We start from the raw sequence: 26835 nt of genomic DNA on the forward strand, positions 1-26835 counted from the left end.
GTCTATGCCAAGTACTGAGAAAGAACTGGGAATCAGCGAACAATATCGCTTCCCTTGAATCACGCCATACCATATTTGGTCATGATCCAAGTTGCGGCGAAATGTCGCAGAAATTATTCCGGAGATGGTAAGACACTATCTCCGGTCCACGGAAAGGGGGAGATCTCCCTCAGCACGAAGCACTAAACCACGAGAAACGTTTTGATCATCCCTTGCATATTAACTAGCTCTCTATGGGGAATAATTTTAAGATTTAATTCCCCTTTATGCCCAATCATGATATTTGTTCACATCAAAAAGACCGGTCACTTTTTTCCTAATCTGATGAAACCTGATCAATCATGCCCTACAGATTCCGTAAAAAAGAAAAACGGAAAACGAAAACGAGTTGGCAGCAAATAAGATCTTCGGATGCCCGTGGATCTCTGCAAATGATCCTCCAACGCCGGATCAGACCTCCGAAACGGGCATTAACACCGTCGCGTGGATCGACATCTCCACTTTTTGTACAGAAGAGAGCCGGCGAATACTCTATCACAGAAGAAAACTGGAGACGAAAGTCTGAAGAACAATCTTGGAAGGCCAGATGGATGAAGAACCGTGGACACCATGTCCCATTTCCCTACGGCTGGGTTGATGAACAAGGTTTTGGAGTAAGTTGTTACTCCAATTCCTCCCCGATCTTCCGAATCCGGATATCCGTATCCTTATTCTCTTGCCATCCAATTGTTCTTCTCAAGGCCATTGAGGTTATCTCCCCGGTGCATTGATGCTCCTCGGAGTAGTCTGGCCGAGAGGGAACCCGCCTTGATCGCCTCCCGTGATCGACCGGATACACATGTTCCCATGTGCAGAGTGGACTCGGCTGTAGTTTAGAGCTGTATCTTCAGGAATCTACTAACCTTGGTTCATAGTAGATTCTAGGTATCTTTAGTGTAGTTTCTATTTAGGCTAAACACTGAAACCTAAATGCCTCATATCTTGAAAGTTACACTGCCGAAACACAAAAAGGTCTATGACGAACCAATTGATATGGGACGGAAAAGGGTCAGTACTGATTTCCTCGTCAATGCTATCTTTTTCTCTTTCTCCTCGGGGTGAGCATATAGTTGACGATAGTAATCGCCCTGACTAAGCCCCATAGATGCAGAGGCGGAAAGCGAAACCCTAAAAAGCCTCGAGTCCACTCTACTTAACCAGATAAGTACATTGTCTCCGAGCACACGAGTCTTATCCTTTAGATTTGCGGATAGATTAATTTAGATAATTTGTCATTATAACGTGGAGATCATCCACATGTGTATCGGAGAGACTTCGGAAGCCTTCAAGCCTGAAGCCAAGAGAAATAGCAGAAACAAGCCAAAGCTAAGTCCTACTAGTGCAAGTGTAGTGGATGGGAGAAAAGAGGTAGATTTTAGCAACGATGAAAAGTAAAAAGTGGGCTTTTGCCCCGAAATAGTCTAGACGTTAATCAAAACATTGACGCTAATTGCCCGGTGCGAAGTATAAATACAGATACAGAGATTTTTGGCCGACATCATAGCTGGTCTGGTCTGTTCTTGGTCTTGGTCTTGGTCTTCCTCCACAACGTATCGGTACACATGGTCTTTTGGTTCTCAGACCTCTCCACTCTTTTTTTCGACACTATTACAAAGTAGTATACCCACATGCTCCGGCGCAGTGCATAGAAAAGGGGTACAGGTAGGAGGAGAGAGAATAAAACCGGATTCGCCACAGCGAAATCCAACAAAAGAAGAACAAAACTTGAACACGCTCAATTAGGTAGTAAAGGCCGACAGAAATACATGGGGTGGTTGGAACTATGGGATTGTGAAACGGTTGGGCTGAAGAGAGTGGAGATGATGATTCCCCGTGACCTGAGAAAATCAAAAGCAAGGAAGAAAGGCTGAACTTGACTTCGCGAAGGATTTTGGACCGAGTGAATGATCAGCGGCGTCGTTTGAGGTGGTGCTCCTTGCCCTTCTTAGACTTTTTCTTGCTCTTATCCACCGGGAGAACTAGGGGTTCGTCACGCATGTTCCATTCCATGAAACGAAGCAGGTAGTCGTCGATGTGGCCAGGTTCCGGAGCCCCTGCATCCTCGGGCGCAACTGAACCTTGTCCGTCACCAGAGCCGGGTAATGGGGTACCAGGTTGAGCGGGGGTTCCATGTGAAGGGCTGCGCTCTTCGAAGTCGCCATCGTCGGCATGCTCCAGTTCTTTCTGGGCATTCTTGGCTGCGTCGATGTCCTCCTTGTCTTCAGCTTGCTCGAAGGCGCGGTTTCCAGTCGCAACGCGGTTGCCGAGGACACGGTCCATGGCTGCACTTGCTTCGTCCTGGCCGTCACGCTCATCGACTTCTTCCACTTGCACATTTTGGAGTTTGGTAAAGTAGTCCGTTGTAAACTCGCCCTCTTGGATAATGACATCGTCGAGCATTCGTTTCTGGTTGGCTTTGCGAAGGATGTTGGACTCGATGGTATACTCGGATACGAAGCGGTAGATGTGGACATCGCGGGTCTGGCCAATACGATGGCAACGATCTTGACACTGCTTGTCCATGGCCGGGTTCCAGTCCAGGTCATAGAAGATGACTGTGTCGGCACCCGTTAGGTTGATACCGAGACCACCGGATCGACTGGAGAGGATAAAGGCCAGGATGCGAGGGTCACTGTTGAACCGCTCGGTCAACATTTGTCGCGCTTCAACCTTGGTTGTACCGTCCAGGCGTAGGTAGCGATGCCCGTGGATGTTGAGGAACTGCTCTAGAATGTCCAGCATCTTGGTCATCTGCGTGAAGATCAATGCGCGATGGCCGCCGGCCTTCAGGTCACGTAGCAACTTATCCAACCGCTGTAGCTTACCACAGTCGTATTGTAGCAACCGCTTGTCTGGGAAAGCAATGGATAGACGCATGCGAGCTTCGTGGAAGGGATCATAGGGCTGATCTTTGGCAGTGTTGGTCAGAAGTCGCGTCTCGACAGGGGTCAAGGCGGCCTCTGTCATGCCCGACGCAACAGCAGCCGGTGTCACGCAAGCGAATCGCTGAACGTACCCGTCCATGTCGAGAGAGCGCTCCTCCAGCGTCAGAATCATGGAAGCAAGGACGGATGACCGACTCGAAAGCCACTCCGCCATATTGCTCTTTCGCAAGGGCGCGTTGGAAAGTGCATGCTCCTTGGTCCCAGCTCTGATGAACTCAATCAAGCTGCTACCGTACACAGGTCGGCGACCGTGACGCTTAGACTCAAAGTACAAGCATCGTTCCAATTCGGCCATTCGTCTCTTCCGGCTGGCATTCTCTAACGACTCTAGGATCGTTTCCATGCTAGACCCGTCAAACTCCATCTGCCAGTTTGTGCGATTGTATTGTCGCTCACGAAGCGTCTTGAACGGCCCAAACGCCATGAGTCGGATACTGTCATCAGCTAGTCGCCTAGAGATATCCTCTCGAAACACAGGCGCCAGGTTGAGGAAGTCCAAATCGACCTTGGTGAGAGGGTGATCAAAGAGCAGTCGTCGCCGGACCAGGCCCTCCTTCATTTGGTAGTCGGTGGCGACAGAACGTGGCATGGCGAAGGAGGTGGAGATGGGTCTTGTCTCAAACAAATCGGGGTGGTTACAGACCTTGCGCAGCTGCATAAGACAATGGATGATGGAAAGGAAGTTGCCCGACGCAAGTGTTTCTTTCGTTTGGGCCATCGACATGAAACCGTCGTACAGGAATCGCTGGCGTTTTGACAGCCGGCAATACATGACATGCTCGTATTTTCCAGGCATCTGCTTCTCAACGTCTGCCTTCATGCGACGTAAAATGTAAGGACGAAGGACTGTGTGGAGCTTGGTGACTACCTGCTTGGCCTCGTCATCCATAGTTTCTCTTCCGTGCTCCAAGATCTGTTCCACTGGTCGTCGGAACCACTCGGAGAAGTCCTTCAAGTCGGCGAAACCTTCAACACCACCAACACCATCGCCGTCGGAAGGCATCAAGAAGAACAAAAGAGACCAGAGCTCGGTCAAATTGTTCTGAAGTGGTGTACCAGTCAGGAGCAACCGGGCGCGTGTCCTGAAAGTGAGAAGAGCTTGCCATCTTTGAGAACGGAAATTCTTGATGTTGTGCGCTTCATCAAGAATCATGTAATGCCACGCCCTTCGCTTCAGAGAAACTTGATCTTGCAAGATAAGTTGATAAGATGTAATCAAGACATTCCAAGAATTGTCGTCAGTCCAACCTTTGCGTTTCTGTTTCCGCTCTTCTTGGTTTCCGTAGTAGGTCATGATTTTAAATCCCGGGCACCACTTTTTGAATTCCATTTCCCAATTCAGCATGACACTGGTAGGAACAACAACAAGATGCGGCCCCCAGACGCCATGGTCCACAGCAAGGTGAGCAAGTAATGCAATGGTTTGAATTGTCTTGCCGAGACCCATCTCGTCGGCCAGAATACCGTTGATGCGGTTCTTGTAGAGGCCAGCGAGCCAATCCAGGCCGTAGTGCTGGTACTCACGCAGAGTGCCGCGCAGTAGATGAGGGATTGGTGTTTGCAAGCCGGGTGCAGGTGAATGACTCTGCTGCAATGCTTTCTCAATTGCAGGTTCGTATGAAGAGACGGACTCGGGGTCAGAGGGCTTGGTGTCGAAGGTCCCTGGAGATACTTCACTGGACATCTCACCACTGGGACGGTTCTCCTGCGGTTCCGTGTCGAGCTCTTGGTCTTGTTTGCCTGCTACTTCAAGAGCGCTGGAGTCAGGCACTGCTTCGGAGAGTTCATCCTCCACATTTATGTCCACCGTGGGAGTATTGACCGTAGAGGTATCAATCATAGAAGTGTCTTCGACATCTGCAGGAGTGACTATGGAGGCTTCGACGAATTCTGAAGGGGTCGATTCATCTAGCATCTCTTCGTTTTCGTTCATGTGTAACCCGTTCGGAACTAGGGAAACCTCGTCCGGATCCTCCATATCGTTATCAAGGGCTTCTGTTCCTGGAGATTTGTACTCTCCATCATTAGATTCATCGTCATCAACACTTTCGACATCCGCTTCAACGGAATCCTCGTCACGGGCTAGCTGCTTGCGTGAGAAGAACCCGAGCATACCGCTACCAGCATCACTGCCATCGGATTCCTCACCAGACTCATTATCAGATCCGCTCTCATCACTATCACTCATTTCGTCGCTCATATCGATTGACTCATCGCTATCGTCCATCAACACTGAATCCACGTCATCCAGCTGAGTGTCGCCAGGGATTATATCAGCATCAGTATCGTTAGGAATCGCTTCGCTATCATTGACAGACGCAGAGATCACAGACATTTGGTCGGGTGTTTCCGCGGGTGTGCCTTCGTCCGGCATACCGGCGTACTTCAGTCGAAGTTCCTCGGCTGTCAATTTGGCATCATCGTCCACATTTGCCTCATCATCAGATTCTGACTCAGATGTCGACATGTTGCTATCGTTATCTAATGCGTCGGAAGAATAATCGGTCTCCCCGTCCTCGTCACTTGAAGCAGGAGCATCGCTGGGAACCTCTCCAAGAATTTCGGACCGGCGTTTCTCAAACAGCATGGTTGACTTTTTGATAGCACGATCGAGGGCTTGCTGATCCTGAACCTTTCGCTCTTCCTCCCAGCGTGCGAGGCGCACCCGGTCAATGTCGGCACGGGTCAAGTCAAACATCTTCTGCAGGTCCTTGGCCAGTTGCTTGCGCTTCCCACGCATTTCTTCTTGTTGTTCCCGCAGGACATCCTCGGGGTTCTTGTGGCGTTTTCTATACGCGTCGGCACACCATTGGGCAAAGAGTTTGGCCGTTTGCCGATGACGCTTATGTTCCTTTTCAAGGAGCTTCTGGAAATAGAGAGCATGCGCCACTAGATGATCTTGGTGGGAATATTGAAATGGTGGTTCCTCCTGTGGTTCCGTAATATATGCAGAGCAGACCCCTGAGCTCAATAGTCCACCAGGTTCCGCTGCATTGAACACTTGTTGCCGCCTTCGGGCCTCCTCGAGAGCTTCTTCCGATGATAGCAAATTCGGGGTATCCTCATTGTTCAACCATTCCCTGAAAGACTCGTATTTCTTACCGGACACGTGGCCGGGATGGCGGATCGGGAGTACTGGCTTATTCACTTTGATTCGAAGTCGTGGTACGATCTGAGACCCTGATTCTAGATCCTCATTATGATCATTCGTGTCGCCGAAGGCAGGATCTTGCGCAGGAGATGTGGTTGAAAGAGAGGTGCGGTTGCGAGATTCACGAGGGCTGGCGCCGTTTGTGCCGGGGCGTGCTTGATTAGTTGCGGAGCTTCGAGACCGAGTGCGCGACTGAGATGACTTTGATGCAGGAGACTGTGAAGATTGCTGCTTTCCGGATGCGCCCTTTGTAAGCACTGTTCTGGACGAGCTATTTGTAATCGGCTTGCCACCGGGCTTCCCATTTGCACGCGACAATGTCACAGCCAGTGGAGAGGATGTGACGGGTTTTGCGCCACTTCGGGTTGTTTTTGTCACGAAGTTTTGCTGCGCCGCGCGCGTGTGTCGCTTGTCAGAGGCTGGTTGCTCTTCAATAGGAAGCACATTCTGCCGCGATGACCTGCGCCGACCCTCCACCAAGAATGATGTCGGCCCCTCCACACCAACCTTCTTCCATGGCGGCGAGGGAGGTCGGGGAGTTGAGGTACGCGACGGGGTTGAATCTGCCAGGCGACGCTTCTTCGATGGTGGCTCCTCTAGCTGATGGCTAGCTTCGTCATTCGGTAAGGTAGGGATCGATTCGCAGGGGGTCGAATCAGATAAATAATCTACACCGGGAGCTTCGAGGTGGGTAGTATCAGGCTCAGGCGTTATGCGTTCATCGTGGGGTGATGGGCCATTTGGGCTGCCGTTTTGCATGACTTGTTGCCGCAGACGACAGGGGCCTTCTGCGCAGGTGACCCCAGTTATCCCAACGATAGCGCGGTCGAAATTCGCGATTTTAGCATCAACGGGTAGCTATGATCGATTCAAGGTGCCACACAAAGTTTGGCATCCTTATCGGTACCGTGGCGTTGATGGCGATGGAAAAGGTGGTGAGATGGGGGGAATACGTGAGGAAGTGGTTTTTTTGTCGGGAACGAACACTTTCGACTTGTAAGCGCGCCGCGCCATGAAGGCCTTATTTTTCAGGTGTCAATTCGTGCCTAAGGTGTCAACAGCCGCAAACCTCCGTCTCCATCATCGAATCATCCTGCACTTCATCTCCACCAATTTCCCTGACCTTTATCCCTTTCCCCATTGGTCTTTGATCTTTTGGCAGAGCAGTGAGTTTTGGTCTGATTCTGGTTTTCCTTCTGCTCTATGAGAAATTACTGACGTTCAATCCCCATCCAGATGCTGTCTCAACGGATCCTAGCCCGGCGTCTGCCCCAGGTGGCTGCCCGCCACGCCATTGCCCCCCGCGCATCCTTCTCTCAGGTCGCTGCCCTCCGCGCTTCCGAGTCTGAGGACCCTTTACAGGTATAGCGTTTTCCTTTGATAGTATTACCCAAGCGATCTAATAGCAATGGCAGAATGGTGGCTACCAGAACCCTCCCCGCGTGAAGCGTGCTTTCAGAGACCCCTACGGAGGCTGGTGGGATGCACAGGAGAAGCGAAACTTCGGCGAGCCTGTCCACGAGGAAAACGAGATTCTCGGTGTCTTCAGTCCTGAGCAATATACCCACGTCTCTGCCGGCAAGGGTTTCCTCCACCTCGGTGCCTTCGTTGTGGCCTTCCTCAGCGTGTGCGGCGTTGTTAGCCTTTACTACCCCGACAAGCCTAGCGTTCCCAAGGCTTATGAAGATGGTCTGGAGAAGGAGTTGGGTGGACCGAATGCTGTGCCGGTAAGATCATGAGCTTCTTTAAACATACGCTATGTTGATCATCCCACTAACCTTTATATATGTAGGCTCGCAAAGCTGGCGAGGACAAGTGGTAATCTTGGCTCTGCTCTCTTTTCTTTTCCTTTTTGTTGTGTGTGTAAATACCAAGACGATTTTGTTTCCCTCGATTTGGCGTCACTTGAGTGTCTGATGGTCGATTCGCCGAATAACGGATTTCCGGCTCTTTGACGCATGTTGGACAAGACGAGAACTAGATGCTCGATTACTCTGTTCCAACATATTTTCCTTTCCAACTTGTCTCACTTAGACTGTATCACTCTAGGAACAGTAACAGCTACAGTTGTAATGCAGCGCTTATTCATAAAAGGCACAATACACTAGAATGGATATTCTGTGTATTCTATAATCAAAAGGGATAAGGATCAAGGAATCAAGGAATCAAGGAATCAACATGTTCAGGTCAATGGTACATACTGGGGGTATATACCCTTGCATTATATCATCATTGTTTGTGCCCGATTGAACCCCTCCAAGGGAGAAACTTGGGACCTAAGGTTTATCTCCTCGCTAAAATCAGAAACTCAGGTACAAAACAACTTTCCTTATACATCTAAGCATTTGAGTACTGTTGAGCTTCTTCTGGGTTGATAATCATATCTTTGTTTTGGTCCGGGCGCCTACGTCAGTTCAGTCCGGGAGCTTTTTGTTTCATCCGTTCCCCTCTCCTTTCTTCTCCTTAGGGTAAATATTTGGAAACCACATTACCATTACCGACCCTCTGCTCGGCCTAACGTTTTCTCCCCATCCAAGACATATCCACATTAAGACCCCAAAACATTTTCCTCTAAAGTCGCGCTAAAGGGCTTCGTCCACTGCTGGCTGGTGGTCTGCGCCTTCCATCTATGGTCCCGCACTCCACTGCTTTCCCCCCGAATCGTCCAATACAGACAACCTCATGTCGACATCTAGTCAGTCCCGAGGAGTCAACCGACGGATCAACAGCATCCAGAATGAAGGTCGACATTCGCGCAACTCCTCCGTTTCACGGCGCCGACCACTTAGCGCCAACATCGCATCCAGCCATGCGCTCCGCGTAGCCTACCTTGCCTATCTCCTCCACCCTCGCTCTCGTCGCACTCAGAGTGTAACCGTCGCGCCGGCGCGGCCAAAGCGATCAAACACCTCCATTCAGGACTTGATGAGTGACTTTTCGCTGGTTAGGGATTCTAAGAGCACACGAATTCCCCATGGATTTGTCGCCGAGCTGGAGAAACGGTTGACGGGCGTTTTGATGGGAAAAGAGAAGCGCAAGGAGTTCCAAGATCATTTGGTGGTGCGCACATTTGCTGCCTTTCTTAATGTATTGAAGGAAGATTCCTTTCGCAAGCGCATGGAAAAGGACCGCCGAGCCGAGGACCTGGTGCTCATCTTCTACTCTAATGCGATCAAGGAGTTGAGCAAGGGCAAGGAGCATGATGATGACAGCTGGAAGCTCATGGTAGATCGACACGTGGCGCTGTTTGTCCGATTGCTTGCATTGGTACTGAAAGGGCATGACTGGGTCAAGGATCGACCGGAGCTGGCAAATCGATTGTCTGTACTGGAGAACAAGCTTCTTGTGCAAGATCAGGATTTAATGAACGCGAAAGGCCCGACTTCGACTACAGAGGTTGTCGCCCCGTTGAGCTACGACGTTAAGGACATGCCCCTGGTGCAACATGTGGCCAAGATCTTCGGAATGACTACTTCCCAGGCTCAGGCCGAGATTGACAAGAATAAGAATAAATGGACGGAGAAAGCTGCATTGCAGGACCTCAAGACTTATCAAACCCAGTTGAGTCTTCAGACTCATAAGACATTGTCGAGGGATGATTTTGAGACGGATGAGGCTTATGAGAGCTGGAAGAAAACCGAGGGTCCTGAGCTCTCCCAGATGATGCTTTCCATCATGCAGTCCCACCCGGAATTGGCCAAGAGCACACCTGGCACTCTACCTCAGTTCAACTCACCAGTAGAGGATGACTTGACAAGAACATCTTCTGGTCGTACTGACCGAACATCTTATGGCGCTGACTCACCTGTTGACCTTGGTGGACTCTCTTTGGGCGCCGATGGCGACTCAGAGGAGTCAGATACTTATACTTTCATTCCCTCTGATCCTCGGACTGTATATAGGGCTATCTTGACGCAAACCTTGACCCATGATTTACGAGATCGTGAGATTGAGGCCACCCAAACCGCGTCAGATACCCCGTCAGTGAAACTCCTATCTAAGCAATCAACAGAAATGCTGAATGAAATCTGTCTCCGCTGGCGGCTTCCGACTTTCTCTCGCGTTGTACTGTTCTTGGACGTCATACAAACCAAGTTTGTGGATAATGAGATTGACCTCAATACCCTGGACCAGGCATTTACGTTTGCAAAAGAGCCTCCTCCCACTGAAAACCGCAACAAGCGCAGCAGTTTTGTGGCGCCATCTGTCTTTGACCGACGGAAATGGACCGTGCATGATCTTCAAATGATGCAGAATCTCCTGTCCAAGATTCACGAAGCCTTGCTACGCGAGCTTTACGATGTGATGATGGACTGCTTCGAGGCAAAACCACGTCCACTTGGACCTGTAATGTACGTGCTTGAGAACCATGTCCAAATGGATCCAAATTATACAGAGAATCCCGAGGATCTTGGTCGATTCGGGTCGTATGTGCAAGAGGGTCTTGCTCAGAAGGCGACAGAAAAGTACCAGAGACTTCTAAGCCAGTTAATCTCTGTTCATCAGGAAGACTGGCGGCCTGACGATATCATCCAATTGGGCGATGCGATCTCAAAACTTGCACTGAAGATCAAAAAGCGTTACAGGAATAACCCTGAGATTATGGGTGTCAATCCTTATACAACTCTCTGCCAAAATGTGCTCCCCATGTTTGCTGAAGATGCGCAAGAAATGGTCATCCGAATCATCGAGCAGACCAAAGCCAGGGATGAAGAGATCCCTGTCGAGGAGGGCTTCGATCTGTACAGGGCACTTGCTACTATCAGGCGCCTGTTTGTGAGCACAATCCCTGATGACCCTTTCCCATTCCACATTGAGAGTCTTCTAGAAGATTTCGTTTGGCGATGGCTGCGTTTGACAGACCAGAGTGTTATGGAATGGGTCAATCAAGCTACCAGACAGGACGCCTTCTCCGTTCGTGCAGATGGAGCGACCGAGGATGTCCCAGAGGAAGCCCGACACAGTGTCTCCGTTATCGATGTGTTCCGGTCCTTCAACCAAGTGGTGGAGAACCTGGTAAATCTAGAGTGGGATGATGATCTTCAATACGCGAAATTCATGACTGCACTATCCAGCTCCATTGGGAAGGGTGTCGCGAAATATTGCGAGTTCTTAGAACAAATGTTTTCCCGGGAGATGGACCGGCTCACACCGGAGCAAGAGGCAGTTCTGAACCAAACCACCCAGGAAAAGCTAATGCAATTCGCCAAGGACACATGGACGAACAAGGAAAAAATTGAACCCTTCCAATTTTCCTCCGAGGTATGAATTTTGGTCCCAGGAAAATTCCACACTTCGCTAACATTGTAACAGTCCCTGGTGAAACTGAACAACATCGAATATGCCCTTTCGCAATTGGACAGCCTTGAACGTGAGATCAACGTCGATGCTTGTGCCGAAGTTATTGCGAAGAAGAGCCCTCCGCAGCTTAAGAAGGTCCGCAAGTCAACCACTTATGTCTTTACCATCAAGGTAGTGGAGGCAGAAGACCTGAAAGCCTGTGACATGAATGGTGCCAGTGATCCGTACGTGGTCCTTGCAGACGAATATCAAAAACGGATTGCCAAGACCCGCATCATCTATAACAACCTCAACCCCCGCTGGGAAGACTCTGTCGACATCACCACTCAGGGTCCTTTGAACATCATCGCTACGATTTGGGACTGGGATGCCGTTGGTGATCACGACTATGTTGGTCGAACATCTATCAAGCTTGACCCAGTTCACTTTAGTGACTTCTTACCGAGGGAGTACTGGCTGGATCTGGACACCCAAGGTCGGCTTTTACTCCGTGTCAGCATGGAGGGCGAGCGTGACGATATTCAGTTCTACTTTGGTAAAGCTTTCCGTACCCTCAAACGAACAGAGAGGGACATGACCAGGAAGATTACTGAGAAGGTGAGTGACTTTGCTATTTTTTCCTATTTTGTGTCACGGCCCATTGACTTTGTCTTAGCTTTCTGCGTATATCAGCTATTGTCTATCACGCCGAACTTTGAAGTCGTTACTCTCCCGTGGAATCAGCATGTCGACGGTGTCCAATTTCCTCAATCGCAACCGAGGGCCGCAGACTTCGACGGGGCCCACCCCGGCCGACGTTGAGAATGCTTTGACACCTTTGTTCAACTACTTCAACGATAATTTTGCTATCATGAACAAGACACTGACCGGAGAGGCTATGCGAATGGTCATGGCTCGTCTGTGGAAAGAGGTCCTTGCAACCATTGAGAGTTTACTGGTTCCTCCTCTGTCCGACAAGCCATCCCACCAGAAGCCATTGACAATCCAAGAAGTGGATATCGTATCACGCTGGCTCGTGTTGCTGTTGAACTTCTTCCACGCAGTAGATGAGGAAACCGGCGACGCCGGTGGTGTTCCTATCGACATTTTGAAATCTCCCAAGTACCATGAAATCCAAAGCTTGAACTTCTTCTACTTTGAGCCAACCGAGAATCTGATTCGCACTTCAGAGCGGATGGCCTCGGCAAACGTGAACCGCCAGCAGGCGAACCGCAACCGCACCTCTGCCCCTGCTCACCTTGGAGCCACCGGTAGCTACGGTGGTCTAGGTGTTCCCACGGCCCGTCGCGCAAAGAGCATCATGCTATCGCGCAACCTGGGTACCATGAAGAAGATGAAAGAAGAGAAGCGCCGTGAAGCCCAAGCTGATCCGAACGACGACATGATCCTGCGTATTCTTCGCATGCGACCCGAAGCAGCCGGTTATCTCCGTGATCGCAGCCGTCAAAAGGAAAGACTGGCTGCGGCGGCGGCGGCGGATGCCATTGTGAAGCAGAGTCTGATGGCCGGTGTTGGTAGTCGAATGAGTGGGACAATTCCCCAGCGCTGAGTTGATTTATCGTTACATTTTCATTTTGCATTTCCTTTACATGTATAGCGATTGAAGTGCTCTTTAAGACATGGTATGATGTGACCTGTAATTCTTAACTCATTGTACGAATTTTGCAATCCAACCTACTATACTATGGACTATCCTTTGATAAAGGTGATTCCCTGTCAAGCTACAGTTACGCGAACACCTTTGCTGAAATGGACGGGATGATATCTAAGTATGCGAAAATGCAATGGCCCTCTTCCTCCTTGGGATTTTCCAATCCCCACCATGGTGCAGCAGGTTTCTTCCCCCACATCAAGAGACCAAGAGCTATATTCCTTTGGTGGACAAGTAGTGCTGATGGCAGCACTACATGAGCCAACCACCGACATGGTAGATTGATACTAGAGGCTTTCCACCGCGCGTCTAGCTTTTTGCCGTAGGATATCGGGTGCACCTGCGTACATCGTGTCAAGCACGAGATTCCGTCCTCAGCCAACTCAGTCCAGACTGCAACTCGATAGGTTGGAATTGAAATACCGTTTAATAGATGTTACTGCCTGAAACAGACTCTTTGATATTGCTATTATTCAAGTTTCCTTAGCGTTCAAGGCAACATCTTTTGTTTTTCACTATGTTGAACTCAAATCTGATATGAATTTTTGAATTCTAGGCTGAAATCTAAATCAGATCCATATAACCTTCATCCTACTATAGGGATTTTTTACTATGAAAAATTTCAAGATTCCTCGGGGTTAGAAACTGCACCTTCGAGTTCACAGCATTTCACGATATAAATTTTATATTGGATAGAAGTACTGAATTTCAAGGGGAATTTTGGTCATATCCAAGTAGAAGACTCATTTTATAGATATTTCCGCCTCCTTACTGATCCGCGGCCGAACCATATATTTAAGCTTTATGGATCTCGGTACCTGTTCAACCCTTCAACCTTGAAACACCGGAACATTGGAACATTTGAACCTTCCTTTAGATTCAATCCACACAACATACATCATGCATATTGATCTCAAACTAGAGCCCCAATCCGAGACTCTCCTTCCCATCTCAGCGACCACCTGCCCCAACGCCTCACCCCGCACCGATGCCACAAAACCAAACCTCTACTTTGCCTACGGCTCCAATCTCTCCCCGACGCAGATGAAACAGCGCTGCTATATTAATCCCTCCTTATCGGCAAAACCTATCGCCATCGCAATCCTCCCGAAGTGGAGGTGGCTTATCTGTGAAGCGGGGTACGCCAATGTCCTCCCTCCGCCAGGGATGCGGGTCGGGGCACAGAATAGCGAAGCCGCGATGAAAGTACCAATTTCTGGAACAGAGGATGCTGTATATGGTATCCTTTATGAAATGGATCTTGGAGATGAGCAGCTTCTAGATGGGTATGAAGGTGTGGATTGGAATGCGGAGGTGGGGGGAGGGGAAGGAGAAGTGGGGAAGGATATCCGACCTAGGGAGCAGGGGGAGGGAGATTATAATAAATGGTATCTTCCTGCGACTGTTTTGAAGTGGATTGATGGTGATCATCGGCTAAAGACGGAATCTGGACTTGTTCGGGTGCTTGTATATGTTGATGAAGAGCGGGTGAAGGTGTCGTCGCCGAAGACGGAGTATATTGGGCGGATGAATCGGGCAATTCGGGAGTCTGTGGCGTTGGGAGTTTCCGAAATTTGGGTTGAGGAGGTTATGAGGCGGTTTATTCCGCTTGGTTCGGTGTCTGATTGTATACCTGGGCTATGATCTACTAGAGAGGCTCTATCAAGGCCTGTAGCTCCGTTTCCAATCAGATTATAACAGGCTGAACAGCAATTCTGCCAAACAAGAAGCACGAAACATGAACTATTTTCCAAGGTATCTGTCTATATAATGTGGTTTATTTAATTAAATTTGAATTGGGAGTCGTATGAGCCCGGCTCGACTCCAACCCAGAAGAAACCACGTGTAACTGAAAATCACCGAAATGGAAAGAGGGGAAGAACGGAAAACCCGCGCAGATCAGCTCCGGAATTCGGGTTGGATTAACTGCATGAGCGCTGAGTCGGAAGTGGCGGCTGGTCGGGTGGAGGGTGGGGACACCGCCAGTCCGGGCATTTGGGTCATTAACGAGTCAGCGATCTCGGGGATCGGAATAAATGCACTTTTGTATTGAGGCATAGCCGCGGCAGAGACAAAATTAAGCCTGGCCGGAGAGGAGGGTGTGGGTGGGAGCGGGGAGCTTGTCACGACCGTGGAGGAACTCAAGCTCGAGAATGAAGAGGAAGCTCATCAGCTCGCCGCCCAGCTTCTTGATCATCTCACCGGCGGCGTAGGCAGATCCACCTATAAATTGAGAACCATCAGTGGATTGCAATTTATGACTAGACGTGTTGGTCACTCACCAGTAGCGATAATGTCATCGACAACAATGACCTTCTGGCCAGGCTTGATAGCATCCTCCTGCATCTGGAAGAAATCCTGACCATACTCCTTCTCGTAGCCCTGAGTAATGCAAGGACCGGGAAGCTTGCCCTGCTTGCGAACTGGAACGAAGCCAGCACCCAGACGCAGTGCCAGGCTGGGTCCGATCAGGAAGCCACGGGCCTCCAGACCAACAATAACATCGGGCTTCTGGCCACCGTTGTTGGCGAGAATGTGCAGCTCCAAAGAGCGGATCAAAGCCTCGTGGGTCTTAGGGTTGGCGAAGATAGGCAGGATATCCTCGAACAGGATTCCCGGAGTAGGGAAGTCCGGGAACTGGCGCAGAGAAGAGCGCAGGCTCACCTTAAGACTGGCGAGTTCGGCGGCGCTGGTGGCATTGGAGGCGGAGTGTCCGGAGACTTGGGCGGAGGCATCAGGAAGAGTAGATTGGGACATGATGAGAGAGGAAAAGGGGGGAAGGATAAGGAGGGGTAGAAAACAATTGAGAAGGTTTATATCGGAAGTAAAAGATTAAAAAAAGAAAAAGAAAATTCAATGAAAAAAAATTACGGGTATTGATAAGCAGATAAGTTGCCCCTCGTGGGGGTCTAGAATACTATGGAGGGGTAGTACTGGAACTAGGATGAACATCTTTTTGTTAACTCTTATTTTTTATTTACTATTCATTATTTACTATTTGTTACTTAACATGCTATCTACTTTCACCCTTGGAATCTTTGATCCCTTAACCAGCGGTCAGATCTGGGAATTTATACTTTATCTTCATGCTTCAGGACTATGGCCGTTGCCATGCTCATCAATAAGCGGTGACTGGTAATACCAATGTCACGCCATTAAACCCGCTTCTAGAATTCGCCTATGCAGCTCATTTCTGAGGTGTCCTTCGGGTCCATCCCGCTGCGGGCCTCGGGCAGATTCTACACTCAGCTCGTTCTGATCTGCGGAATCGCCCACCTGCCTAGACATGCATGCTGCCTAGCCTTGGGGCGACGGACGCCTCCTCTGTCTGGCCCGGACGAATCAGAGGTCGTGTTGCGCCCATCACACCATCCTCTGTTTGGCTTCGACTGAGAAGGTTCATTCGAGACCAAATGAAGAAACCGAAAATGACTCATGGATCACACAGCTTACCCTATATTTGGCCAGACCAATGTGGCTGAGATGGTGTGTATCGAAAGAGGTATTGGGATATGATCATAGGCGAGAATGGATGAAGCTAGTGGTCTAAGACCATCAGACCATATCCGAGCGCTACGTTGCCCATGCAGGTGCCCATGCAGTCTTGATTGACACATCGAACGGACAAACACTGTCAATCAGCCAATAGTAATCGCCAGGCCAGTTGCATCGCGATCGGAAACTCGTCACAGCCATCCTAGTGGGTTTGCACTTTTTGGTACATGCATGCAGCGCTAGGGGATTCAGCGGAGAGGAACGTTTTACGGGATCCGGGTCTTTATCTGTTCTGCAGGGGGCCGGGAGTTTTATCATATCAATCGATTCTCTGTGATTCGATGAGGGGTAACTGCATTAGAGCTAAAAGTACTATAAATAACGGATACAGCAAAATGACGGAAGGGAGCAAAAAAGGAAGCTGTTACAGCACAAAAAGAAACCGAACGCGGGGGTCGAACCCGCAACCTTGAGATTAAGAGTCTCACGCTCTACCGATTGAGCTAGCCCGGCGGGCTTGTTGAAGGGCCGAGCAATATATGGTTATATGAATCATAACAATTCATGTAGCCGAAAAGTGAAAAGTTAATGGCAGTTCACCAAAAAAGAACCGAACGCGGGGGTCGAACCCGCAACCTTGAGATTAAGAGTCTCACGCTCTACCGATTGAGCTAGCCCGGCGGGCTTGTTGAAGGCGGATAAATATATGGCTACATGATCCAAGACTCATGTTTCACCCAGATACGTTCTATCATCAGTCATCAAAGCACCACATGTATGTAGGTCTAGAACAAGTGGTTTGTTTTTATAAAGAAAAAAAATTGGCCTGACACTTAGCCGATTTGATCAGTTTCATGCTTACTAGTACATGGGTAAGATTTTTAAATTCCATTCTGACATTGTATATCTTTGGAACTTGATCCACCGGTGCGGCATACATATTTCTGTATGTGAGTTGGAACCGACCAACAGTGTAGAGACATGTTCTAACTTTGGGAGATCCCAGCATTTGACGATTTCAAGATCCACAGAGAAACATAGCAATAGACACCCAGATATACGTAAATATTTGATCAAAAATAGAATATTCGAATTCCAAGGTTATTAATTGCATCTAGATCGCTCCAGGCTCCGGGTCCTTCACCCTGTGCAACATCTCCCTATAGATGAACAAGGTTCACATGATGATATTTTTGTGTGACTGCAACATCCATTAATTGCGTCAGCCTCAAAAAGTGGCAAATCCAAGTAGATTACAATACCAGAACGAAAAATTTACTTTGTACGATCATGCACTGATCATGTCATGTACCGCAATCTCGGAGTTGAGCCTCGGAAGATCTTCCAACCCGAACACCACGTGACACTGCACGGACCAACTCGCTTATGTTTTTCCGGCGTCGCGCCATCCGCTATAAAATGTCTGCCTCACCTTTTCTTCCTTCACCATCTTCCATTCTCCGGTGTTTGCACCACCGTATGGAGTCCAGCTCTTGGAATGTCAAATGAGCTTTCTCTCCACATTGTAATATACTTCGCTCCACCACGACATGCCAGCCCCTATTTCCGAGGAGATGCGGCCGGATCTGCATCAGGACCAGCTCGAAGCCGTGGGCAAGGCGTTCGATGCCCTACTACTAACATTGTACCGGCTTACCAACAGACACAATGAACTCAAGCAACATACCGAGGATGTCTTCAAACAGGTAAATACTCCCTTCCATCGCTACTTTCATTTGCCTCCAAGCCCCAAACCCCAATGTCTCAAATGACGAGAAATTAGCTCTAGATCAGGAGTCACTTATGTGGCGATGACGGATTAACATGTATTATCTGATTGAGACTGTTGTTATCTTCATTGCATCACAACTTTGAGAGATGGCTGCTAACATGCGACCTTCTAGTACACCGATGTTATCAGGCAGCTACCTCCTCCAGATAGACCTCGTGCGATGGAGGTACAGCAAAGGTTATTGGATCAACAGAAAGAATTGTGTCTAGGCCTTGTGCACAACAAACCTCCAATCGAAGAGCAGTCGCTCAATTCCATGCATGTAATCAAGACCCTCGTTTCACACCAAAATGTAGACGAAAATGCCACTCGGGCCATCGTGGCTGGGGTTAAGGGCTATAAGGCTCTACTCCGTACCCAGGATGGTGTTTCCCAAATGTCCTCTACCAATTCTTGCATGTTTGTGCGTGGCCCAGACTCTGTGTACCTGGAGGAAGACTTCACCACCAACGGTGCTCAGGGTAGCCTGCACTGCCCATTCTCAAAACCCAAGGCACCCTCAGGAAGTGAGGCGTTGAATGGGACGGATGATGGCCCTAAGATTCAAGTTGATACATGTGGTCACGAGAATTTGGACCCTATCAAGGCCGAACAGGACGAACGACGGTCCAGTACAACGCCATCTGTGCGGACCTCGGGAAGTCGATGCCCTGTTTCAAGATGTCCTATTCGATACTTGGACAAACATTCGCCAGAGGAAATTGCCGAGTATGTGGAGAGACATAAGCATGAAATTCCTCGAAGCCATGCCATCTGCGTGAAGCGCTACCAGAGAGACCCTCAGAATATGCGACAGCTGGATGCGAAGTATGGCGGATTGATTAATATGATAAGTGGTCTTTCAGCCAAGCATCAGGCTTTCTTGCCAGCAAATGGCGATGGCGATGGCCAGGCGCCGTCTGTGTCTACCGAGAGAGTTGAGAAATGGGCAGAGAACTTGGACCCAGCCGATCCCGGACCTCCGCCACCTCCGGATGAGAATGAGAATGATAATGAGAACGATGATGACCGCAAGGGTCGCTTTGACCGTCCTCTCCGCGAGGTACGCTTGGGTGAATCCCCAAGCCGACCATGGGGTATTCCTGTACCCATCACCCAGCAAACCAGCGCTTCACTTCCCTTCTCTGGATCTCTACCTGGCCCTATGTCTCCTGAGTCTCATGTCGGACCCCTTGAGACCACCGATGCCTCATCTAAGCCGGCCGGTCGCTGCCCATTTGGACATGGTGCCCCCAAGCCAGAAGCAGCTGAACCCGTTTCAGCGCCTCCTCCCCCCGTTGCCGCTGCCCCCGAAGTCGAACGGTCGGTGTCACCTCTGTCCAATTGGGCCAAACATGTCCAGCCTGCTCAAGCGGATGCCGATTCCCCCCAGGGTGATCCCACTGCCAAGGCAAACACAAATCCCATGCCATCTCATGTCACGTTCAATGGACCGGTGTTCTTCGGATATTCAGCTGAGCAGACGGCTAGCTTGATGCAACAACTGCGTAATATGGGGATGCAGCTATGAGATGTACCCTTCACACCCTTTCTGAACCTTTTTTACTTGCGAGCCATTCATGGACACAGCGATATCACATTAACGAAGAGACGACTAGCTTGTACACTATCTGAGCGAATTGAGTTACTAGCATTATCACAATCAGTACCCACCACCCTATGTAATTCAAATCATATCAAAGTACTGTATCTCCGTAATCTCGATAGGTCAATGTTTCCATGTTTCCCGAGTGATTGAGTTGACCGCGGGAAACAGAAGCCAACAACCCCACCAATCTAGGGCGGGGTGCTGCGGCAGTTTCCATCATATAACCCACCTTTCCAACATGCTGCGCTCTATTTGTCGTCTTCAAGCTTTCTCTCGTACCTTTAATCCTCGATTCACCGTCCCTATCACTCCCAGAATGTCTGCCAACATGTCCATCATCCACGCTAAGGATGCCTGCCCTCGTAAGTTCAGACCTCCTTCCCATACTATCCATGATTGTCATTGCGAGATCGGAGCCGATTGCTAACAGGCATTGACTCTACTTAGCTGCCGGCCCTTACGTACGTTCATCCAGCTCCAGCTCCAGCTCCTCCATCCCTAGCTTCACACTCCATATATCTCTCTCGAATCCCAAATCCCCACTTGTGACTCAACTCATGGATTCCAACCCCACCATCCCAACCCTAAGAACTCCAATCGCACCAATGCTACATAAACCACAAACAGAACATCCAATTGACATAATATATAGTCCCAGGCCATCCGGGCCAACGGTCAGCTCTTCATCTCCGGCCAGATCCCCGCCGATGCCTCCGGCAACCTGGTCGAGGGTGACATTGGTGTCCTGACCCAGGCCTGCTGCGACAACATCCAGGCTATCATCACTGCTGCCGGATCCAGCGTTTCCAAGATCGTCAAGGTCAACGTGAGTCTTTTTCTATAATTATCCTCCCATATCTTAGCTTGGGTAAGGGTTGGGTATACATGATAACTGATATGATTTAGGTCTTCCTCACTGACATGGCCAACTTCGCTCCCATGAACGCTGTCTACGAGAAGTTCTTCACCCACAAGCCTGCTCGTAGCTGTGTTGCTGTTCACCAGCTGCCCAAGGGTGTTCCTGTTGAGATTGAGTGCATTGCTCTGGAGTAAATCTAGATGTACTCGGTACAAGATATAAAAATGAAATTAAATCATGATAAAAGACAATATCGAATAAGGACTAGTACATGTCGAATTCATGTTTCTGAAGACTCGTAAAACCCCATACTGTACAATAGATAATTGAGACTAGAAATGTGGGAAAGGGACCGCCTGTTCGTGTTTTCATGCTTGTTATGCGGGGGCATAGATATGGGTCAGATATGATGGATTGTCTAGGTAGTATATTTAAGACTTTTATGATATAGTATATCAAATACTGGATAACTCATGTGGCTAACATATACTTGATTGACTTGAGGGAAAACAGTGACCGTTGACTCTCCAATCAATACCCGGTTGGGCTATATATAATGTCATGTGAACGCCGGTGTATACTAGAATCCGAGTCTGATAACCTTGGAAGTCGTGAAACAGTGATAGATTGTGGAAATATCTAAATCTTACAAAAGCTGGACCAAACATTTGAACCGAATAAATGCATTATCGATCAGCCTGGGTATATAGCAATCAAATGATATACAGATTAGTGATGGGGACACCTTGAGATTGCATCGTGTACCGCCTCTTCACTCCAACACCAGTGGCAGCTTGCAAAAGTTTATATGTCTCTTCACCCCCGCCAACCATAACCATACTAATGAGGTGATTCCGCGGGATACCACTAGCAGTCATCTGGTTCTCATCAAGATGAGGACGGATGAGGTATGGTTCCGCGCGCAACGCGGCGAGAGGAGAAATCGGCCGTGACTCCTCAGAAGATGGGTCTTCCTCAGGTTCAGGCTGCGGGGGAACTTCGTCATCGTAGGATACGACAACGACAAGTTTCAAGGATGAACGCGACTGTCTGAAAGCGGCGATATTGCGCATTTTATGAGAGAAGGTACAGCCGCCGCGTTTCAGGACGAGGATCTCGTGGGTTTGGACGATGTCGCGGAGGATTCGCTCGTCACAGAGATCATCAGCGAAGTAGATTGATGACCATGAGAGTTGTGTTGCGGATGGGTTGCCAGTTAGGGATATGCTGATGGCGTCTTCAACCTCAGGGAGGGGGGCGGCTCCGACGCCAGTAGGAATGGTAGCTGGGAGGCTGAGGCGAAGCGGGGCAACTTCGACGGGGTCATCGCGGAGGAGAGATGAGACTGTGTTGACGAGTGACGAAAGCATGGTCTTCATGGGTGAGTCGACACTAGGGCTATCTTCGTCGGCGACGGGTCTGTGGCGACTGAGGTGAGACTCTGGAAGTTCCGAATCATCTGAAGACTCTGATGCAGGCTGCTCAGATCTTGTTTGAGCCGAGCCATTGTTTCGTCGATGGGGCTCTGGAAGAACGTCAATGACGAGGTCAAGGATAGCGGTATCACGGACTCGGGTGAAGTTGGGATCATAGGGGTCGACGATGTCAAAGGTGATCTGGCGCGAGAGGTATACCTTCTCATCTTTGCCCAGAGGGACATTGTTGATGACTTGGACCCGGAAGCCGTCTTCATAGTTGCCCTTGACGCCCGTTCCCATTGGGACATCCTGGATCATGCTCAATCGAAGCCCTCCAACCGTTTTAATCAGAATGCCGTCTTTTACGCGCTCCAAAGCCCCTGGACCCATGTTGATACCACCCGGGAGCGATGGGAATGAAACGTCAAGTGTGGGACGAATAGCCATTGGCGCGCTGGTGGCGTTGAAAGGCACAAGCTGGGGAGGAAGTGTCCACGGGTAGAATGTATAATTGCTTGGCGATGATAGATCAGATACCGATACACTGGGATGCTTGGGTGAGTCTGCCAAGATGGCACCTTCATCTGCGCTACGAGGCCGAAGATGTAAACGCGCCAAACTAGCAGCGTGGAATATATCAGACCGCGATGCCGTAGAAGAGGCGCCAAAGCTCGATGGAGCAAGAGGCGCGAGACAAACGTCATCAGCTGTGTGCCGAATCGGCGCAACATCTTGCCGGCGATGGGGTTGACTCGGCCTGGTCTTTTTCGGAATGATCAAAGGATGACCCTCGGTGGAGAACACCCATGGAGCATCGATTTTGTTCAGTGGATGATCAGGAGTGAAGAGAAGGAACATGTACTTGGCAGTCTCTCCGAGGAAGAAACTTTCCATACGATCAATCAATTCACCAGTCTGAACATTGCGCAAGCCAGCCCATCCGCATTTCGTCCAGCAACGTCTCTTAATATCGCGAAGCACCATCTCCCCAACATGCAGATACCAGGGATCTTGAGTTGCCCGGTAAATGTAGTAAGTAGATTCGATAAACTCGGGTCGACCTCCGTACCAGGAAAGCCCGTTATCGATATCACCCGTAGCCACGTTCCACCGCTCAGGGAGGGCAGAGAAGCGAGTCCAGATTGCGGTTGTGAGAAGATGGATTTCGATGGCCTCATCCAGCTTCCCATCCAAAGCGAGTAAGCCGGGATAGTACGCACTCAAACTATCAATCCAAAAGGCTCGCGTAGCTCCGGTGATGACATCTCCCACAACCAAGTGGGGATGTTGATACCCCTCGCCACGGTATAGATGGCGGTTGATTGAGGTATGCGAGTCTTCCCAGACCTGAAGGAAGGCATCTGGAGAATGTTGATCCTCGGTCAAGGGGAGATAATAATCATCCAGAATCTTCCAAGGACTTTTCATATCAAAGGGGGGACGTTCTCCCTCTGAAAGAAGAACATGTGATTTAAGGGCATATTCGAAGAAGCTGTCAATACCGGCACCAATCTATCACTTATTAGTATCTCTTCGTTCATCGACTGTTATCATCACTTACTCCCGATAATGAGCCTATCCATTTCCCTGATTCGACGTCGATACCAAATCCAACCAATCCGATGTCACTTCGCCGGGCCCAAACCGCCCAGAATGCTCTCTTGGCTAGTTCCTCAAACCGACCATCCCCAATGAGCCTGCTCAAGACGGTAAACTCAAGAACCAAGCTGCCCGCACCCGCGCTGCAGGTCTCGGTAACCTCAGCACTTGTCAGGTAAGAATATTTCTTACGCTTGTTCCCTGCAGGTTTGAGGTTCAGAGGCGAGTTTTCGTAGAACGGTACACCATGCCGTAAATTGACCCGCGGGTATGGCAGACCTGTTTCTGTATAGAACGCTGGAAGGAGACGGTTTGCTAGATCAACTGCCAGCCGGAGGAGTTGACCATCGTAGACAAATCCATTTCTCCATTCAATCCCATGATCATCTTCCCAGAAAGAGCTTTTGTTCCAAGCAGCAGCAAAGGCAGCATCCTGCTCTGGTGGTTGATATCCGGTAATGGGAAGTTCGCCAATAGCGAAAAGGTGGGAACTAAGCAATCCACCTGCAGGTTGACGTTAGCTGAATCAACTCAGCGCAGAGCAGTGTCTCATACCCAGTCCTCGGATGACCGTCTCAAATACCTGCACCTTGCTATCAATATCAAACCCCCTTGTGCGCTCTCCCCGACCAGCAGGGCCCCGCGAGCCATCCCCATATAATCTAACGAAATCTTTCACACCATCTTGAAAATATCCCAAAGACCGATCCCCACTCTCCGGACTCGAGGACAAAATAGCGAGGGTCGACAGGCTGTCAATCAAGGTCAAGGAATAGTTGCCAAGCACATCGTTATGATCGTTATGTTTTTCGTCGCGAGTTAAAGGACCACAGGTGAGTGGGCGCAATTCATCTTCGGGAAACGCATGGTCGAGGTAGTTTTCAAATCCATGGTAGAACATGTGCTCCGTTTCTTGTCTGTAGAACAGGGTGTCAACAACGGGGCTGGATCCAGGCGGTAGAGACTGGACAGAGTGTCGCACCTGAGCGATTTAATTTGGTAATCTCTCATCCCCTCTGCTAGAGTGAGCCATAGTGACAAGATGGCCCAGGCCAGCATTATCCAGTCGCGAAGGGGGTTGAACATTGGCAAGCTCCAACATCGCGTGCGCATCACCAGAGCGGGGATTATGTGGGGTAGATGGTAGACGAAGTATTATAAGGTCCACGCGGGTTGAGAAGTGCCCTTAGTGCCTGAGATAGCCTATAGGAATAAATGAATGTGTCCTTGGCCCGCTGAAGGAAAAAGGTGAGGGAGAGTGGATACGGCCAGATAAGCCAATTCGGGAAACTTTTGGCATTGCATCATTGGACCCTTGACATAGCAACCAGGGATGATTTAGTTCCAAAGATATTTAGAGATATTCATCTTATCACGTAGCTTTGTTTATAAATGAAGATTTCCAAGTGAAAGAAAAGAACGGCAAACGCCTTCAAGTAGGATATAGTGTACATCATTAGGACCGTATCTCTGCAAGAATCAAGATAGCAGTAGATGGCCCATTTTATGGGGAAGCCTTCTTGTTGGCTAAATTGGTCCCAGAACTTGTGGTTCAGATGTTAGGATAATCAAGGATTAGATCAATTAAACGCCCGCTTATCCACTATGATAAAAAATTCCCCGATAAGTATTTGATCATGCTTATTTCCCTAATTCGCCAAGCATAAGGTTGCGATCGGAAGAGCAAGAAACGACTGCGAGAATGTTAGAGTTATATCGTATCAGTCAGTTATACGAAACTTACTGATAGGCTCATCATTGGGGGAGAACTGCACGTCATTGACAGTGCCCTTGTGACCGGGGAGCTTGTACAGAAGCTTTCCAGTCTTTGCGTCCCATACCACCGTACTTCGGTCACCACTTCCAGTAGCGATCTTCTCTCCCTTAGGATCCCAGCTAGCGCGGATAAGGTTCTTCTCCAGTCCAACGGGAGCACCATCAAAGGTTCTGATCTGGCGATTAGCCGGGGCGAAAGGTCGAATATCCCATGTCCGGACAGTGGAATCGTGAGAGTTTGACAGGAGGGTTTGGGAGTCGGGGGAGATCTGAAGAGAAGTGATAGTGTCGTTGTGTCCAGCCATTGAGTACACCACAGCCTTCTTGCGCAGGTCCCACACGTGGATTGTATTGTCAATACCGCCGCTGTAAATCTCGTTGCCCGCTTCCGAAAGAGCCACCGCGGTGATGGGAAGTTCGGTCTCTAGATACTCCAGCGCATCTTTTTGCCGTGGGTCCCAGATTCCTATGCAGCCGTCGTCACTGCCGCTCACCAGTAACTCCTGTCCACGCTTGCTGATATCGAGGCAATTGATAATCTCTTCGTGACCAATATGACGGCGCACACGCTGGCCAGTCTCCACATCCCAGCTTCCAAGAGTCATATCTGCTGATGCCGAGAAAAGCGCTCGTGAATCGCGTGCCCATTGGAGGTCTAGAACGGCACCTTTGTGGCCTGTCAATTGGCCGTAATTTTCGCACTGCCCGTATGTGTTCCAGAGAACTATGATGAAAGAAATAATGAGTCAATGCTTTCTGGAGGCAATATTAGGTACGACGTACGAATCGACCGGTCCATCGAACCAGACGCAATGTGTTGTGCAGTCGGATCAAATCGAACTGTAAAGACCTCCCCAGAGTGACCTATATTGATTTTGTTAGAGCAAGCCCATCCATTTAATTAGCGAACGCGTCTCACCAGAAAGTTCCATAATGGGCGCATCGAGGCCGCTGGTTCGAGGGATCTATCCACAGGTTAGCTAGTGTTCCACCCATCTAGTCAGTCCAAATTATAGATATAGCAACTTACAGCTTGGATAAGAGCTCCATTCTGCGAAGAGCCTTTGACGATAGCTGTACCCGGGTTCAGATCGGCATCGGACTTCTTTCGCTTCACGACGAGCTGGCTGGATGATCCGAAAGCCTCTTGAGCTGGGCGCTTTTCTCCAGACATTGTCACAGAATAATCACCCCAGAAAGTCCGAACACAAGTGATAGTTC

The 26835-nt window shown here is 49.5% G+C and overlaps 9 protein-coding genes across 9 annotated transcripts; 5 read left to right on the forward strand and 4 right to left on the reverse strand.

Moving 5' to 3' along the window:
- Positions 1-1947: 1947 nt before the first annotated feature.
- Positions 1948-6894, reverse strand: swr1 (putative SNF2 family helicase/ATPase (Swr1); the record flags this gene model as incomplete). Its single annotated transcript, XM_057135784.1, has 1 exon — positions 1948-6894. One exon carries the CDS (start codon positions 6892-6894, stop codon positions 1948-1950), a length of 4947 nt encoding a protein of 1648 aa, XP_057001720.1.
- Positions 6895-7371: 477 nt separating this feature from the next.
- N7520_001850 (uncharacterized protein) lies at positions 7372-7957 on the forward strand (the record flags this gene model as incomplete). Its single annotated transcript, XM_057135785.1, has 3 exons — positions 7372-7497; positions 7551-7862; positions 7928-7957. 3 exons carry the CDS (start codon positions 7372-7374, stop codon positions 7955-7957), a joined length of 468 nt encoding a protein of 155 aa, XP_057001721.1.
- An 860-nt stretch (positions 7958-8817) lies between these two features.
- Positions 8818-12985, forward strand: N7520_001851 (C2 domain protein; the record flags this gene model as incomplete). The annotated part of the gene is made up of 3 exons (XM_057135786.1): positions 8818-11397; positions 11449-12033; positions 12092-12985. The coding sequence occupies 3 exons, from the start codon at positions 8818-8820 to the stop codon at positions 12983-12985; spliced, it is 4059 nt and encodes a 1352-aa protein (XP_057001722.1).
- Positions 12986-13987: 1002 nt separating this feature from the next.
- N7520_001852 (gamma-glutamylcyclotransferase family protein) lies at positions 13988-14731 on the forward strand (the record flags this gene model as incomplete). The annotated part of the gene is made up of 1 exon (XM_057135787.1): positions 13988-14731. One exon carries the CDS (start codon positions 13988-13990, stop codon positions 14729-14731), a length of 744 nt encoding a protein of 247 aa, XP_057001723.1.
- A 433-nt stretch (positions 14732-15164) lies between these two features.
- On the reverse strand, positions 15165-15844 carry N7520_001853 (adenine phosphoribosyltransferase APT1; the record flags this gene model as incomplete). Its single annotated transcript, XM_057135788.1, has 2 exons — positions 15165-15310; positions 15370-15844. 2 exons carry the CDS (start codon positions 15842-15844, stop codon positions 15165-15167), a joined length of 621 nt encoding a protein of 206 aa, XP_057001724.1.
- A 2288-nt stretch (positions 15845-18132) lies between these two features.
- Positions 18133-19884, forward strand: N7520_001854 (uncharacterized protein; the record flags this gene model as incomplete). The annotated part of the gene is made up of 2 exons (XM_057135789.1): positions 18133-18288; positions 18487-19884. The coding sequence occupies 2 exons, from the start codon at positions 18133-18135 to the stop codon at positions 19882-19884; spliced, it is 1554 nt and encodes a 517-aa protein (XP_057001725.1).
- A 394-nt stretch (positions 19885-20278) lies between these two features.
- N7520_001855 (uncharacterized protein) lies at positions 20279-21015 on the forward strand (the record flags this gene model as incomplete). Its single annotated transcript, XM_057135790.1, has 4 exons — positions 20279-20324; positions 20410-20423; positions 20615-20788; positions 20869-21015. The coding sequence occupies 4 exons, from the start codon at positions 20279-20281 to the stop codon at positions 21013-21015; spliced, it is 381 nt and encodes a 126-aa protein (XP_057001726.1).
- A 519-nt stretch (positions 21016-21534) lies between these two features.
- N7520_001856 (glycoside hydrolase family 47 protein) lies at positions 21535-24924 on the reverse strand (the record flags this gene model as incomplete). The annotated part of the gene is made up of 4 exons (XM_057135791.1): positions 21535-23751; positions 23801-24342; positions 24394-24782; positions 24821-24924. The coding sequence occupies 4 exons, from the start codon at positions 24922-24924 to the stop codon at positions 21535-21537; spliced, it is 3252 nt and encodes a 1083-aa protein (XP_057001727.1).
- Positions 24925-25479: 555 nt separating this feature from the next.
- Positions 25480-26788, reverse strand: N7520_001857 (WD40 repeat domain-containing protein; the record flags this gene model as incomplete). Its single annotated transcript, XM_057135792.1, has 5 exons — positions 25480-25532; positions 25583-26338; positions 26398-26478; positions 26534-26579; positions 26645-26788. The coding sequence occupies 5 exons, from the start codon at positions 26786-26788 to the stop codon at positions 25480-25482; spliced, it is 1080 nt and encodes a 359-aa protein (XP_057001728.1).
- Between the last annotated feature and the right edge of the window lie 47 nt (positions 26789-26835).

Source organism: Penicillium odoratum (genome assembly GCF_028828045.1).
Source record: "Penicillium odoratum strain IBT 22623 chromosome Unknown utg000001l_segment0_segment0, whole genome shotgun sequence".
Classification (NCBI taxonomy): domain Eukaryota; kingdom Fungi; phylum Ascomycota; class Eurotiomycetes; order Eurotiales; family Aspergillaceae; genus Penicillium; species Penicillium odoratum.